The following is a 15,247-nucleotide window of genomic DNA, read 5'->3' on the forward strand; positions in this document are numbered from 1 at the left end:
AAAACCTGTTTCTGTCATTGATGATCTTCTGGGGGCTTACTCTGATCTGATCCAGTGTGATGGTAGCTGGAATTCTGATGTGCCAATTTGTGTAAATTCTTACGCAAAGCAAAAAGGAGAACTGTATTATTTTTGTCACTTGGCATTTTTCTACTCATATTCCTGCTTATTGGTGTTCCTGAAATTATAACACACTGGATCCACAATTTAAACGGGACAAATCAGACTTTGAGATAATTGAAAACATAGCATTTAACCTAAGTTTTAACCTAAGCAATTACTACTTTTTTTTTCTTTTCCCCCCAATTTAAGATTTAACAAGATAATTGGAAGCATAGCATTCTTGCAGGGTGTTCCATAGAAAGACTTCTTGGTTTGTTAAGGTGATACATAATAACCCCTTACTGGAAGTCACCATTCTTGCTTGCTGCGGGTACTCATGCTTTTTTTCTTTTCCTCCCTTTCCTCCAAAATAGGTGCATCATAGATTAGGAAGAAAACCTAGGTTGCCAGGTACTGATATCTGTAGACTGTCTCTTCTTTTTTTTTAGTGGCTTATATGCTTTGCTATGATGCCTCCACAGTCATCTGGTCCATCTATCTGTGTCTCTTTTCAGCTTGTATACTTACTCAGCACAAAGGCTTTTCATTGTTCTTGGGTTTTTGTCAGCAAGTTCAGCTGCTTTTACTATGCTGGAAAATTCTCAGGGCTACATTGGTTTGATGTGGCTTTGGTCTCTTTTGCAGGAGTAGAAATAAAAAGGGCAACAAAGTTGGTAAAAAATATGGAGGGGGTTCTGTAAGAGTTAATGAAATTGTAGTTATTTCAACATACAGATGGGTAATTAAACTTTGGAGTTTGTGTATTTTTGCCATGTACAACTTTGTGACTCAAGATCAGAAGGCAGTGGAAGACATTTAATGATTACCATGGATGGTTTTTTCTTCCATAGGAAAAATACACTTAGCTACTGAAGTTGAGCACCAACTTTTTGTGGGAACAGGAACAGCAGAGGATCACCATCATGCCACTTAACTGTTGGCCATTGTCGGAGGTGGGATGCTGATTCAGGTGGATCTGTGGTCTGGTCCAGGATGGCTGGTTTTAAGTTGTTCTTCCTCGCTAAGCTAGAATCAGTCACAGGCTGTCCTGTAAGCTGGTTGGCAATGATATGCTTCTTGGCTCTGTAATGTTAATTGTTGGTCCCCTCTGCTTCAAGAAAACAAGTAATATCCCACAAACATTTATTTTAATCAATTTAGCAGTTGTATTATTTCACACGCTTCTGGCAACATTATTTGACTCTTTTTGTCCTTTCCTTCCCTATCCTCTGAAGACACTGAGATAGATAAGAGGAAATGAAGGGCTGGCACTGTACATCAATGGCGAGCAGCAGGGGTATATATGTTGTTCTGCCATAGTTAGGTAAGCAGCAGCACAGACACCTCAGCTTGTTAAAAACTCAGTTCTCTGGTTTCTAGGCTCTTTGAGGCAGGTATGGCCCTGAAAAGGTGCTGCTTGCAAACAACCATTCTGCGGAGCTAAAAATTGAAGGACAAAAGGTGACTGTCTTCAAGTATGGAAAACACAAACTGCCAGTCCCCCACCCCCACCACAGTATCACACTCAGGCTGGGGATTAAGGCCAATTTCTGTGGTGGTATCTCAGAGTGAGGAGTTGCAGTGTTTTTCTCACAAGGATCACGGTTAAGACTCCAGCAAAGTTTACAAGGTTATAAAGGTGTATGGTATTACTTATGAATCCAGGGCCTGGGAAGACAAATGGAGATTTAAAGATGCCAGAGTGCTGGGATAAAAACCGAACCAACTGCTTACACAGCCAACACAGGGAAATACGCTGCCTGCATTCTTCTGGTCACACAGGGACATGCTGCCAGGCAGGCCACCCAAAGCATGTGCATGAGCCTCTGCTGGCTCAGAGCACTGGGTCCAGCTGCCTCCTGACACTCACCTACTCTGTGCTGGGAGAAGTCACTTCAGTTGTTTGTACCTAGGCAGCTTTCTGGTTCTGTGTGTGTTTATTTTGGTTAAGGCATGCTGCTGCAGTGACTGTGTTAGCATTGTAATGTGGCCGCTCTGAATGCGGACTGGCGTTTCAGTGCCACTATCATCTTCCGTGTTGATTCCTGACATATACATCAAGGCAACCTGCGCGGTCTCTTCTTCCTTCCACATATCACTTCTGCACAGGTTAGTGAAGCTATGCCGTGATGGTCCCTTATATTGAAAGTTTCTCTCCCAAGATCTCTCTCCGGTGCTGTGACAGTTAAACGTATATGCAGGTATTGCAGTTTACTAGCATTCCATTTATGTACGTTAGGTTATAGTTTGTCTGTGTAGATTATATATATACACGCACTGCATATAGCAAATACGGTATGTTAATATGTATATGTACATATATAAAACATACATATACTGTTATGTATAGTACTGTACTACTGTGTATATAGTATATACAACATCTCATACTAACTAGGTGTGTATAGTAATATGAGCATATATAAAACCTAACATACTATATTGTACTATGCTTCTTCTGATCAGCTATTTTTCTCCCAGTCCCTACTTTGTCTTGTGGTGGGCAAATGTTTGTGGGTGTAGCTATGCAAGTTAGCGTAACTGTTTAATAAATGCAGGTTGAGTCCACATCTTTGACGTGCTCTGCAAGATCTAGCAGCATCTTCTGGTTCTAGCCCTACAAGCTGCTCAGCTGCAACAGCAAACACTGGTCTAAGCATGTGTCCAGTCAACCCTTACCTTCAGGCTTCGTTGTAGCAAAAGGTCTTCCCTTTCAGCAAAGGCAAGCAAAGCATCCTGTGAAGGTCAACATCTTAAAAATGGAGATAAGCCACAAGTTTTCACTGTTGGGTCGTCCCGCCCCCTGGAAATCTTTTTGCCTTTTGGTTTGGGTTTTTTTTAATGGACTTGAAGCTGGACCCTGCAATAATGTAATTGACTGTCAGTATCAAACTTGCACCGCTAACTATAGATAGATATGTGAAGCCCTTGACTAATTATGGGGGCTGCATCCATCTTCCCTAGTTCCAGGCACACCTGTCTGGCAGGGGGCGCCTTTTAGAAGACTGCTTGCATTGAAGGGAGCCTGCAGTGTGAGTGAAGTGTGGAGGGAGAGGGTAGCTCTGCCCCACGGCAGGAGCTGACACTTGGTTTGCCAGAGCCTGCTCTGCCATACTCCGTGCCTGACTTACCAACGCTGGAAACTGCAACAAGCAGCCAAGAGCCTGCTCAGTGAGGTGGCACGTCAGCTCCTGCAGCTGCCTTACCTACCTTTGCATGGCAGAGGACACCAAGAGTTATGGCAGCATTGAGAATGAGACAATTTGTTAAAGCTTGCAACTTTCAGCTTACTCTTCTAGTGAACTTAGCTCAGTTAATTATGATAAATCACTATTACCAAACCAATGTTTAATTAAAAAAAGAATTTATTTCACACTTCTATACAAATATCCACAGGTAATTTCTAATCATGGAATGATGTAGCATTGCTAGCTGATATTAAAAAAAAAAGATAAAAGTATACCAGTGACATGACTTATTTTTCAAGAACTTTCAGTTTAACACTGTTAAGATGTTCATCTTCTTAGGCGAAGGCCAAAACCTGCTTTTAAATCCAAGGCTATTTGTCAAACTAGTCTTAGCCCCTGATTAGCCTGGCTTCTGAAGCTGCTGAACCTTTCAGCAAGTAAGACAGAATTCTAAAATCTCAAAAACTGAGTAACAGCTAAATATGTGTGTAAGTGTTCATAAAATCAGGGTCAGAGCATACTAAGATTATTTAGCAGACAGATGAGTCATTAAATTAATGCACTTTCTATAATGATAACATTTTAGGTGACCACACCTTCCAAGAAGGTATGTTCAAAGTTAGTAGTAAAAACAGTTGCCAACTGCCCTCGTAGCAGGTTTTTACCCTATGGGGGGGAAAAAGTACCAAGAGGTTTTTGCATAGTTCAAATTACTAGCAATTAATGTGCATACTTTTTGAGCAGAATTTTGTTTTACATGGAATAAACAATTGTGAACTAAGTCTTTGTTCTTAAATAGTACCAACACTTTAGAACATGGGTGAAAAAGTAAACTCTTTAAATAGTTTTATCAGATGTGTTTATCAGTAATGTAACTATTGTAACATTATGGTTCTACTTTTATCAACATTCAGGTATTCAAGAGGATTCAGTAGTCTCAACATGGATCAACTCCGCTCCCCATCATTAAGGTAAGTTAGGCATTTAGAGCCTCCTTCAAGTGCTATATAACAGTTGCAGTAGTCAATGCCTTTTGCCAAACAGTAAGTCCTTATGAACCTGGAGAGCTGTTTCCAGAGAACCTCTCACTTTCTTGCAGTGAGGTTAAAACTGTATAAAAATCCTACTTCTGTATGGTGTCCAAATCGTTAAATAGTCTGAAGTAATATACAAATTGTGTTACAAGACCTGATAATTTCTATTATATAAAGTTACAAGTACGAGGAATAAAAAGCCCACATACACATCACTGGAATAAATATTTACATTTTTAGAACGCATTGGCACCTTCAGTGACTTATTAAAATGCAGTGAAAGCCTCAGGTCTTATACTCTAAGTTCAAAAACACAGTGGATTTGAAAGTTCAGTTAAGTCTTTGGCCTAACAGCTAGTCAAAGACAGTGATTTATAACAAAAATAAATACAAAAATGACTAAAATGTATATATACAAAAAGTACATCTAATATTCAAGCCTCTCTTAAAAAAAACACCTGTGTATATTTGCTGTGAACAAGAATCACACAGTCTGATCCTGGAAAAAAAAGTAATATTGAGCAACATGACCTATTGCACATGTAATTTAAGATGATGCTTCTCGTTAAGCCCTAACTACTGCAGCAGGCAAAGTTCATGACTAAAGTAGATTTGCAGGTCTTCAGATTTACTTGAACAAAGTGTTAAGTTAAGGCCACTGTGTGTTTATAATGGATTGAGGGAAGGATGGAGAACCTGTCTTGACCTTAGTCATGCATTCCTTGCATACCTGTGAAGAGGGTTAGGATCACTGAAAAGGTCTGCTGTAGTGGTTTTGCAGAAAAGACCCCATATCAACAGAGTATCTTATGAAGCGTGAGCTAGATTTGAAGGTGGAAAGAGGCAGTCTGGCAATTAAATAATGCAAATAAAGTCTGTTGAAGCAATTTTAACTGTGCAAACAAAAGCCGCAATATAAGTAGTAATATCTACAATCAAATGCTCAATGTCCATAGTGTTCATAGGTTTAACTCCATCGGTATTCCAGTAATGAAAACCTGGACGTTTATCTGAACTGTGTGGATGAAAAGAATTTTTCCCTAAGAATAACTTTCATTTTCATTCCATTTTGTGAACCATTGTTTTGTCTCGAGGTCTTTGCATTTCCCATCTTTGAGCTGTCGCTCTTCTTTTCGAATTCTTACAGCATGATACCGGGGGACACTGTCTTCGTACCTAGAACGCTGGAAGAACCCGCACTGGGGCAAAGAAGAAAAAGAACAGTTTAGGTTCAGTTTGCTGCCAAAGTGCGGCTACAATTATGGGAGGCAGTAAATTCTTCCTTTGCACAGACAGATGTACAAGTAAGCAAACCGAAGACAAAAATAACATAGGCCAAAAACGTAGCCTGTGTAGCTGTAAAAATGTGAGTCAGCAGGTCTACATTAGTTGTTCCAGCAGCCAATAAAGACAAATGGCACAGTCTGACAATCTGGTGGTAATCTAATACCTTAAAAATATTCCCTCCACCAACTTTTCTAAATTTGTTTTACAAGTCTTTTAAGTCTTCTTACAAAGCTATTAATTCACATAATAAGAGAATTTAATGCTACACAGACAAGTAGGTACAGTTCAGAAAAGCTTGCTTCTCCTCAATCAGTCTTCCTGTATGGCAACGTGATTTAGCTAAGATTTCCAGGACCTTCAAGAAAAGTTACAGTAGGGCTTTGTTTTTCAAAGCACCAACTCCACTACTGTCACCTGAACTAACTACACATGCAGCGTTAGAACATGAGTCTTCCTTAGTTTGCTGTAGGATAAAAACCAGACCTAATTTGAAAGTTGTGTAATGTCCCATGACACAAGTCTCCCTACGTGAAATCTAGTACAGCTTATCTGTGCCCTGCAATTTTTTTATCGAAAGCTACTGTAAAAACTGATTTTAAATATTGAGGAATGGACTGACATTAATTTTAAAACAAAAACGGAGTTATGGCCACAGCGTTACAAAGAGGATGACTGGTAGACACTCAAGTTTACATGCTTATTATTGTGCCATCCAGCTGTCATTAGATACTGCTAGAAAAAAAAAAAAAAAGAGGCTGAAATGGCAAGGTTTTGTTCATAGTATTTGGGGTGGTGGGATTTTTGTGTTTGGTTGGTCAGGGTTGGTTTTTTTAAATATAATTTTTAAAAAATTACATCAAGGCATAGACCAAATCTTTAGCCATCTCTTAGTTAAGATTTCATTAAACACTGTTTTGACATGTTTTAGTTAAGAATTCTTCCCCACTCCCTCGTCCCAAGCATCACTTATTAATAGAATGTACATGCATGTAGTAACTTGAATAAAGGTTGCTAGGAACATAAATCATCATGCATCTAGTAGCTTCAGCAGAGGAAAGTCTGTTCCTAGAAAAGTAATACCTTAGAATTGAAGGAAAACAGATGTTTCCACAGCAATTAAATTCTCATTATGAAAACCCCTTTCATTAGAAGCAACATGTACCTTTTAGCATGCACCGAAGGTTAGTAAAGCAAGTTTACCGTCCATGTAGTCTTAGCTTTAAATCTTAACTCTGCAGTGTTGATTACCATCTCTCAAGCTTAAAACCTTACTTGTACTATTAAAAAATAAATCAAAATAAAGACCAAAAACCATTGCAACAGATCAACGTGTCTTCTAAAGAAATAGACAAGAAGCTTTTTAGACCAAGGTAAATGCGTCTGTGTTTGTTCTCGTGCACCAAAAGCTAAAAATCTATCGACAGAATGAGCAAGCAAGTATGATAGTTTGGAATCCAAATGTTAATAGAACATATGCAGTAAAAGCTGCTTCATTAGCCACCGCAACCATAGCATGTGCCACAGCTAAAAATTAAAAAAAAATCATCAATTACCAATTACAGCAGTAGATCAATACTATGCATCAGAAGTAAGCCTCTCTTTATCAGATGGCTGAGCATGGATCTCAGCCTTGTGATATGTGGCATCGTAATGATCTTTCTTATTTCTCTTGAAGAAACCACACTACAAGGAAGCAAGGTATTTAGTCAATTTTTCTGGACTGGAAGAAGTCAAACCTATTAAAACTGACTTAAGTCTGTGAACTGTCTTCCCATTATCCCTTCACAGGGAAAAAAAAAAAAAAATCACAAGAACTCAGCTGTTTCTAGATCTGAGAACTTCTTGGACTAACTCAATCTGTAAAATAATAGAGTAACCTGAGGTAAATGATACTATTTTAGAGGCGTTTTGATAAAATTTTAATAAATCTTTTAAAGAAAAGTTACTATAAAGTATGTACACAGGAATTAAAGCTGGCTGTGAAGAGCAAAAAGAAGTCTAAAAGGAATCCTGTTTGTGGAGTGGTGCACAGGATAGACAAAAACATAGGGTAGAACCAAAATTAGTACTGCTTTGACATGTACAACACACGCATTTGTCTTAAACCGATCATTTAACTGATGTTGAAGTACTGTATTTGTCCTTTGTAAGATGGCACAGTGTTTGTCATCAAAAGAAGCATTTTACACACATTTTACATGTGCGAAAAATGTATTTTCATGTGCAGTAAAACAGCAGCAGTTATATAACCTACGAGCCCACCTGAAGTATTAATTAATCAAGGAAGATCTGCAGCAGGGGCTGGGCATTTATTAGAAAATAAGTCTGAACTATCCTGTGAAAAGTCACCTGCAGCAAATAGTAGCTCCTCAGCAAAGCTAACTGCTGTCCTTTCGCCAGAAGAAAGTGCTAGATAGGATATTCTTCTTCACCTCTTCCTTCTTACTAACGTTCTGCTATCCCATAACAGCAAATACTAACTGCCTATGCCTGTAAAAACTAAGACTAAAAGGACTGCCCTGTTATACTTGGAACCATAATTAGTTGTAAAAATGCCAACAAAAGTAGTTAGAAAAATAGGTACTTGATTTTTTTTTTTTCCCTTTTGGAAATTGCTAACCTTTTGTTATACACACATACTCCTTTAGGGTTTCTAAGATAGAAAGCCGATGCTACAGAAATTCACCAAGACACCTGGCTACATATTATTTCTGCACCTTCTGGTTATTTTACTTAATCTACTGTCAGCTTAATGGTATTCCTATTGTTATGAGAACAAAGCCCTGCTAACATTTGTACATATTTCACGTGAAGTTTTACACCTAACTGCAGAAGCCCGTTAGCTGTACTCATCTGTATCAAATTAACTATGGTCTCCAAACACTTGTCCTGAGTTTTGCTCGGAGCTCAAGTACTTCCTTTTTAGGATGTGAAAACAGAAAAATTTCATAACAAGTCTTCCCATATAACCATTTTCATTCCAAATGTTGCAAAACTGAGAAACAGATAAAGGTAACGTATGTTTTAGTCCCAAATACAAACCAAAATAAATAATTGGCTTAATTAGTCTGCTGTCTTGTCAGTTGTAGACAAGGAAATAAAAAATAGCCAGACAAATAAAAGCTCACCTTCCATAGTAAGAACACCAACAGTGCAAGCATCAGTATTCCAGCAAAAATAGCCACCGAGATGATCCACCAAGGTACTCCTGTATAAAGTGCTACTGGTTTTGCAGGAAAGACAGTAACACGCACCTAAAGGAGAGAAGATACATGAGGATGGGAGGAGCACTTCAGAGGCATCCGTGTTTAATAGGAAGGACAATTTATACAATCTTAATCTCTTATCTAACAACATGTCTTCTCTCATCTACAGTATGTTTTTGAAGAAAAAGTTCCTACTGGTATCATTTCAATATGGCAGTGAATTTTCCCAACCCAATTGAAAGGTAAAAATAATAATTCAAAACTCAGCTAAACATTTAGCTACTGTTGTTTTAAAATGTTTTGGGTTCCCTTCCCCCCACCACCCTTTGAGATAAGCTGGAAACATCACACCCACAACATGGTTAGCATTAAACGTTCAACTTACCTGAGCAGCTTCATTTGTGAGTTTAACATTCTTAGCTGCAGCAGGAACACTAATCGAAGCCCTAACAACAACGTCCAGGTAGTTCATTTTGGAGTATTCCTGTTCCAAAATAAGATACGGACGTTAGACACAGAACAGGAAAGAACTCCAACCTTCCAAAAATGGCGGGTAAGAGGACTTACTTCTAAGAAAGTACTGTTCCACAGCCTGGAACGCAGCACGATAGATGCCTTGCTGTCTAAACCCTTCAGGGGACATTTTATGTCCACACAGCGTGCATTCACATTGCAGTCCTGCAATTACAACTTTCTACATGTAAATAAAAGCACATCCTCACAAACCGTTTTTTAAAACACTGAGATTAAAAACTGGGTTATATGCGTCACATTTATGTGCAAGAACCAACATCTGTTCCTGCTGACAGCAATAGGAAAATTTTATGTAGGTAACGATACATAAATTCTTTCCTATTTCTCTCTTACCAGTAGATACTCTAAGCGGTCAAATTTTAGAAGTGTCGATACTTGAATTTAAGATGAAAACAAAGCAGAGAGATACCTTCTTGCACCCTGTCAAACTGAGAAAAGCCCTCTTACAAGTGCAGTGGGAGGTATCTGACGAGACTACTCAGTGTAATACGCTTACCAAGGTTTTGTATTTCCTTTCTGAGAATAAAGAAAATGTCTTGCCATCTGTAATCTGCCTTTCTGCAACCTCACGCTTCCTTCTTGAATTATGGGATTCCTAAAAAGAAGAAAAAAATAAGAGTAAGAAGAGTTTTAGTAGTTTATCGTAAGTATCTCTTCATTCTTACCCCTTGCAAGCACAGATATCAGCAGTGTTTTCTTGTTCCGCGATCAGCACATGAGTGCCATCATTCTATATCCATACTTGTCTACATTCACTTCTAATGGTATATTCAGGACAATTACTAGAATTTGAGATTACCTAAAGAAAGGTCAACTGACTACGTTCTTTAATAGGTCAAGAAGGTTTTAGATTTATAAAGCTTTCAATGTTATTTCCACTGTTGTTCTATATAAAGGTTATTAATGTTACTGTGCTATAAGTAAGATTGTGCTGAGGTATGTGCATGGTTTTTTAACATTTAATTACGCTTGCTGAAAATTTTTCTAACTAATGCAGTGATCTAACAAGAATGGGTTTGTGTGCCTGCAGTTTTAATGGTGAAAATCATAATCTTAACATTATATGAAGGAAAATGACAAGAAAGGCTTAGGGCAGGGGTCCTCAAACCTTTTAACCAGGGGGCCGGCGCGCGGATGCAGTGGCAGGCAGTCACCTGCGGCTGCTTGGTTTCCCCCCCAACCCCCGGCGGGGGGGGGGTGGGGGGTTCTGTAAATACTGGGGGCCGGACTGAGGACCCTGGGGGGCCGTATCGGGCCCGTGGGCCATACTTTGAGGACCCCCGGCTTAGGGTTTAGGAAAAAAAATTTGCTAGATAGGCACAATGAAGGGCTATGAAACTTGCTTCAGAAATTCCTTTTCTTGTATTTGTTATAAATAAGTAAATTTAAGTGCAAGCCCCTTCTCTTCAAAAAAGTACATGGAATTCACCCAGGCTGGGGAGATGTTTACTGTTGTTCGTTGTCTTCTGTGTAAGAATTCGATCAGATTTCAATAATGCTGATGAAATTTGTTAAAGCAATCAGCAGTGTCATCCTGTAAGAGCATATGACAGCAGTGCCCACTGCAAAAAGAGTCACCATGATACAGCACCTCCATTTCAGCATATTACCTTCCTTAACTGTTACTAAGTCTCCTGATAAGTTTAACACTTGACACATTGCTCATGTATTGAGCTTATGAGCTGCTTAAGACAAAAAATCAAAAAAACCCCAAAACCCAACTGGAGGCAAGTTCTTCCACCCTGCTATCCCATGCTGCAGTGCCTTCATGTTGTACTAATTCATAAACAGAAGAGAGGGTAACGTACCGCAACACGCAAACTATTGATTTCCTTCTCGGGTTGACAGGAGACTTTTTCCAAGCCTTTGGAATCTATTTTCATCAAATAGAGCAGCCATTTGCCATTACTAATTTCTTTTGGCCACTGGATGTCCAGGGAAGCAGTACCAAATGTTTTCAGTGGTCTGCCCAAGTTAGTTACCTGTTAAAACAAACATTCTTTAAACTCTGAAATACTTTTTAAAGATAATCTCTTCTTGATTGAAACGGTTACTGACTTGGGCAAGTTTTAAGCCCACACTGGTAACAGGCAGATGAAAGACAGCTGACAGAGTATAAAGCAAAGCATATACTGGAACTAGCACACTTGGGTAGCAAGTAAGTAGAGTTTAAACATGCAAGTATTAAAATTGTCTAACGTGAACTTTCTAAGCTGTTGATTTTTAGAAATGTATCTTAATGTGAAACAACAACTCCAATTTAGAGTTAACAAATAATTCTGTTACAGAGGCAAATTGCAAGTTTATGAGGAACTCTGCACAGAAAGATAACCAGCTCTTGCTCTTCTAAAGCGCGGGAGTTATTTCCCAACCTATTTTTTTGCTTCCTTAGCATTACCATTTATGACAGCAAGTTCTAAAACAGATGTTCTATCTGCGTCTACTTTAATACACGCATGCAGGTAACAGAAGGAAGTGAAGGACTGAAAGAGATGGACATGAATCCTGACAAACTACAATGTACAAAGACAGCAGGGCTTGCGTGAGTGATGCAGAAAAAGCAACTCTCTTGCTGATAAACAGTTTTTGCAGAACCAAAACCATCTCTCTCAGCCTTCTTGATTTATTTGTGAGGCGGAAGACCAAAAGAGTGCAACAGACCTACACATTCACAGTGGCTCCTGCAGTGTCATCTTGTACCTGCTCAGTCCTGCATGCAGTAAGCACGTACACTCCCTGCCTGTGTGCATCAGCTCACACCAGGACATGCCACAGACAGGCTTCTGGGTTGAAGTTTTGTTCCCTGCCTGCACGGGGGTTTGTGCTGCATGGCTGAGTGCACGAACTGCTCTGGAAAAATGCGTACAGCCAGCCTCAGGACACTTCCTCAACACAGGACTGGAAAACATCAAGGCCTAAAGAAGCTCTGTTCTGCAGTTAGACTACATATTCTGATCAGGAAGTCAGGATTTGGGGACAAGAAAAGGCAATTTCAAATCCAGCAACTTTTCCAAGTATTTGTATGCCTAAAGAGAGAAGCTGTTCATTTGATTAAAAGCAGCTGTTGACATTAATCTAGACTACTCACTCTGAATTCATACTCTATGAGGTTTCCAATATTATCTTCAGATTTCATAGCACTCTCACCAACGATGTCACCTCCAAAATATACCTGAGAAGGCTTAGCCACTCTTTTCCGTTGGGGGTGGGGAAGGAGAAAAATCAGATTTTAATGAAATCTGCAGTAAAACTGTCATCCCCAGCCACCCCCGTTTGTTACGCTATCAACACTTACCCAGCAAGTGATAAAAGCAATTCAAGAACCACTTTAGCACTAGCTGTAATTGGAGTTGAATTAACTTGAGTGCTTGTTCTACAAGGAAAAGGAAACAATGCTGTTTATTTTACAAATTTAGCAGTTTCCACTTTACCGTGAAATTGCTTTTGCGAACCAAACATGGTAATTCAAAATGTGTACAACTGTATAGCGTGCACACACAAAGAAAACTTACGTTTCCAACTTCAAATTAATGTCCAAGTCTGTTGTATCAACATTAACTTTACTGGTACTTAAGATCAGATAAAAGGTTACCTAGACAAGAAAGAATATCCATGAAATACGTAAAAATTTTATAAAATATATTAATACATGCAATACTGTAAGAAATACACCATCAAGCTCTAGAGTTAAAAGGACATATCCAAATCAAATTTCCAGGTATGACACACAAACTTTGGACACATGCAATCAGGATTGTATAGCTTGAGTAAAACAGGTGCAACTTACATTGGAATTTCTTTTGAAAGGATTTCCAAGTTCACACTCCGCTTGAGAACCATTCTGGTTAGCACCACATGTTAGCTGTTTCTCCTGATTAAACAGAATACATTTAGAAGTAAAAATATGCCGAAAATATTTTAAAAATTGAACCTCTTTTCTCTTAAAAATACTTACAGGATAACCTCTCATCTCCCTGAATGCAGAATATGTCAGACTGTCTGGAAAAGTTGCAATTAGTTTAGCTTCATATGCATCTTCACCATCTTTTTGTGGATTCTTTGCATCAGATGGACTGTTTGTCACCGTTATTTCCAGGGCGATATCCTTCTGATCTTTCAGCACGAGCACTGGCATGCCGTTTTCACTGCAGAAATGGAGTATACAAGGTTGCGTGCATTAGGAAAACAAACACGTATGAAAGTTTGCTTCTCACTATGGTTTATCCAAATACAATTCCCTCTATGAGGGAAGAGCTACTGTAAGACCACAAACACATGAATGGTCATAGGGTTTTTTTCCCAGACCAGTATTTTGTCTCTGAAAGTGACCCGAAGTTGACAGGATAGAACAAACTGGTACACTCCTCGAGTAATCAAGAGTTCATAGTGTTTCTGAAAGGCCACTTGCATCTGACTTATGTTTAATAGCATGAATTTTCTCTGAATAAATCTACTGATCTACTTTTTCTTGTAAGGTATACGTGGTTTTGGCTTCCGAGTCAGGTTGTGGCACTCACTGCTAAAGGTGACCGTCAACAGTCAGTCACCTCACTTCCTTTTGTTTGTTTTACACCTCTTTTCTCATTTCACTAGCCATCCGGGGGGAGGGATGCAGGAGAGTGTTAGGTGTGCATTATGATGAATTGATTTCTCTGTTCCCTTCTCTGTAACTGCTTGTCTCAGGCTACCAGACTATAAGTATATCATGTTGTCATACAATCGAATTTCATCTCGAAAATAGTTAACAGTATTGCAGACAGACTACTTGCAAGGCTGGTTTAGAATCTTATTTTTCCAGCGGTTAGAAACCTTTTTTCTAACTTTTAGCCCACAGCTGCACAGTTGTGCCAACTTTGTATCCCTTTGACTCTTAGCCACCAAGCTCATCCCCATTCCCCCACCCTCCTCACCCTGACAGACCAGCACTACTACTACACAGGGCTGTGTTTGCCAGACTAACGGAACAAAGCTGCTCTACCTCCCAAAATCCTCTCCTAAAAGTTCTTTTAGGCACTTGTTCATAACTGGAATTTTAGCAATGCATTAATCAAGGCTTACATCGGTAAATAAGTAAACCTGTCTTCGTTTCCTTCTCTAGCGCAAAACCGGTACTGAAGTTTCAGATTGCTGTGACATTCATTGTCTTCTCCACATCCTTCTTTTAAGAACTCCACCTAAATAAAACCAAAGGACTTTTACTGCATGCCACATGATACTAGCTTAGAACAAGATTTCTGATGTGCACTGCATAAAGCATCTACAGGGAACCGGGAGATGCTTTCCTGGGTAGAGTAAGATTTTAACCTGACTCTACTTCTTGACTGTCAATAGAGTTTTCCTTTGTAAGACACAGCCCTTGAAGCTGGTAATTTAGAACTTTAAATGTGACTCAAGGGCAAAGTTAGATAATTCTAAGTGAGAGGTACACTTCTAATGAGGAAAAACATCCTTAAGGCTGATTCTTCAATGAGCATTGAGGAAATGAGATCTTTTACCTGAGATATTCCTTCTCTTTTACTTCAGTGCTGCAGAGCTCTAACACTGTTACGCAGCATCCTAAGCATGGAAGAATTAGACTGTGCATTATTTTGTCATGTGGGGCAAGTGTTCACAGCAGGAGATGATGGCCAAAGTCCATTCCCTCCTAAACTTGTTGGGCAGAGGAAAAAAAAACTAGCAGCTATACCATCTTCACTTTTGTTGCAAAAGAAACAGGATCTAGTTCCTAAAATTTTGTAACAAGTTCCTAAACAAAATACAAAATCTAAGCCAGTAGTTACAAGTCCAGCGCCACCCCAGGTATTTCCTTCGGTCATAATTTAGCTTTCTACAGTCTTTAAAATTCAGTGATGTAACAACGTGCAGATTTATGGGAAAATGTGATATCAAAGGCTTA

The 15,247-nt window shown here is 39.1% G+C and overlaps 1 protein-coding gene and 1 long non-coding RNA gene across 8 annotated transcripts in view; one reads left to right on the forward strand and one right to left on the reverse strand.

Annotated features, from left to right (window-relative positions):
- The first annotated feature begins 1,078 nt into the window (after positions 1-1,078).
- Positions 1,079-12,425, forward strand: LOC106112494 (uncharacterized). 2 transcript variants are annotated; one of them, XR_008748544.1, is made up of 4 exons: positions 1,079-2,211; positions 4,205-4,261; positions 5,419-5,628; positions 11,814-12,425. It is a non-coding gene; the product is annotated as an uncharacterized LOC106112494 (long non-coding RNA). The 2 variants fall into 2 exon arrangements; XR_003554301.2 differs by lacking the exon at positions 1,079-2,211 and having other exon boundaries at positions 4,173-4,261.
- Positions 3,450-15,247, reverse strand: part of ITGA6 (integrin subunit alpha 6) — a 47,413-nt gene continuing 35,615 nt past the window's right edge. For 5 of the 6 annotated variants that reach the window (XM_055812910.1, XM_055812913.1, XM_055812908.1 and 2 more), the window contains 12 exons: positions 14,410-14,525; positions 13,307-13,496; positions 13,139-13,222; positions 12,864-12,943; positions 12,647-12,724; positions 12,440-12,542; positions 11,160-11,333; positions 9,848-9,946; positions 9,385-9,495; positions 9,203-9,301; positions 8,740-8,865; positions 3,450-5,523 (listed from right to left, as the gene is read on the reverse strand). In XM_055812910.1, coding sequence (XP_055668885.1) covers positions 5,365-5,523; positions 8,740-8,865; positions 9,203-9,301; positions 9,385-9,495; positions 9,848-9,946; positions 11,160-11,333; positions 12,440-12,542; positions 12,647-12,724; positions 12,864-12,943; positions 13,139-13,222; positions 13,307-13,496; positions 14,410-14,525 — 1,419 coding nt within the window. In that variant the 3' untranslated portion in view covers positions 3,450-5,364. Of the gene's footprint in view, positions 5,524-7,164; positions 7,295-8,739; positions 8,866-9,202; positions 9,302-9,384; positions 9,496-9,847; positions 9,947-11,159; positions 11,334-12,439; positions 12,543-12,646; positions 12,725-12,863; positions 12,944-13,138; positions 13,223-13,306; positions 13,497-14,409; positions 14,526-15,247 lie in introns of all 6 variants that reach the window. The other variant, XM_055812909.1, reaches the window with a different exon arrangement.

Source organism: Falco peregrinus, chromosome 8 (genome assembly GCF_023634155.1).
Source record: "Falco peregrinus isolate bFalPer1 chromosome 8, bFalPer1.pri, whole genome shotgun sequence".
Taxonomy (NCBI): domain Eukaryota; kingdom Metazoa; phylum Chordata; class Aves; order Falconiformes; family Falconidae; genus Falco; species Falco peregrinus.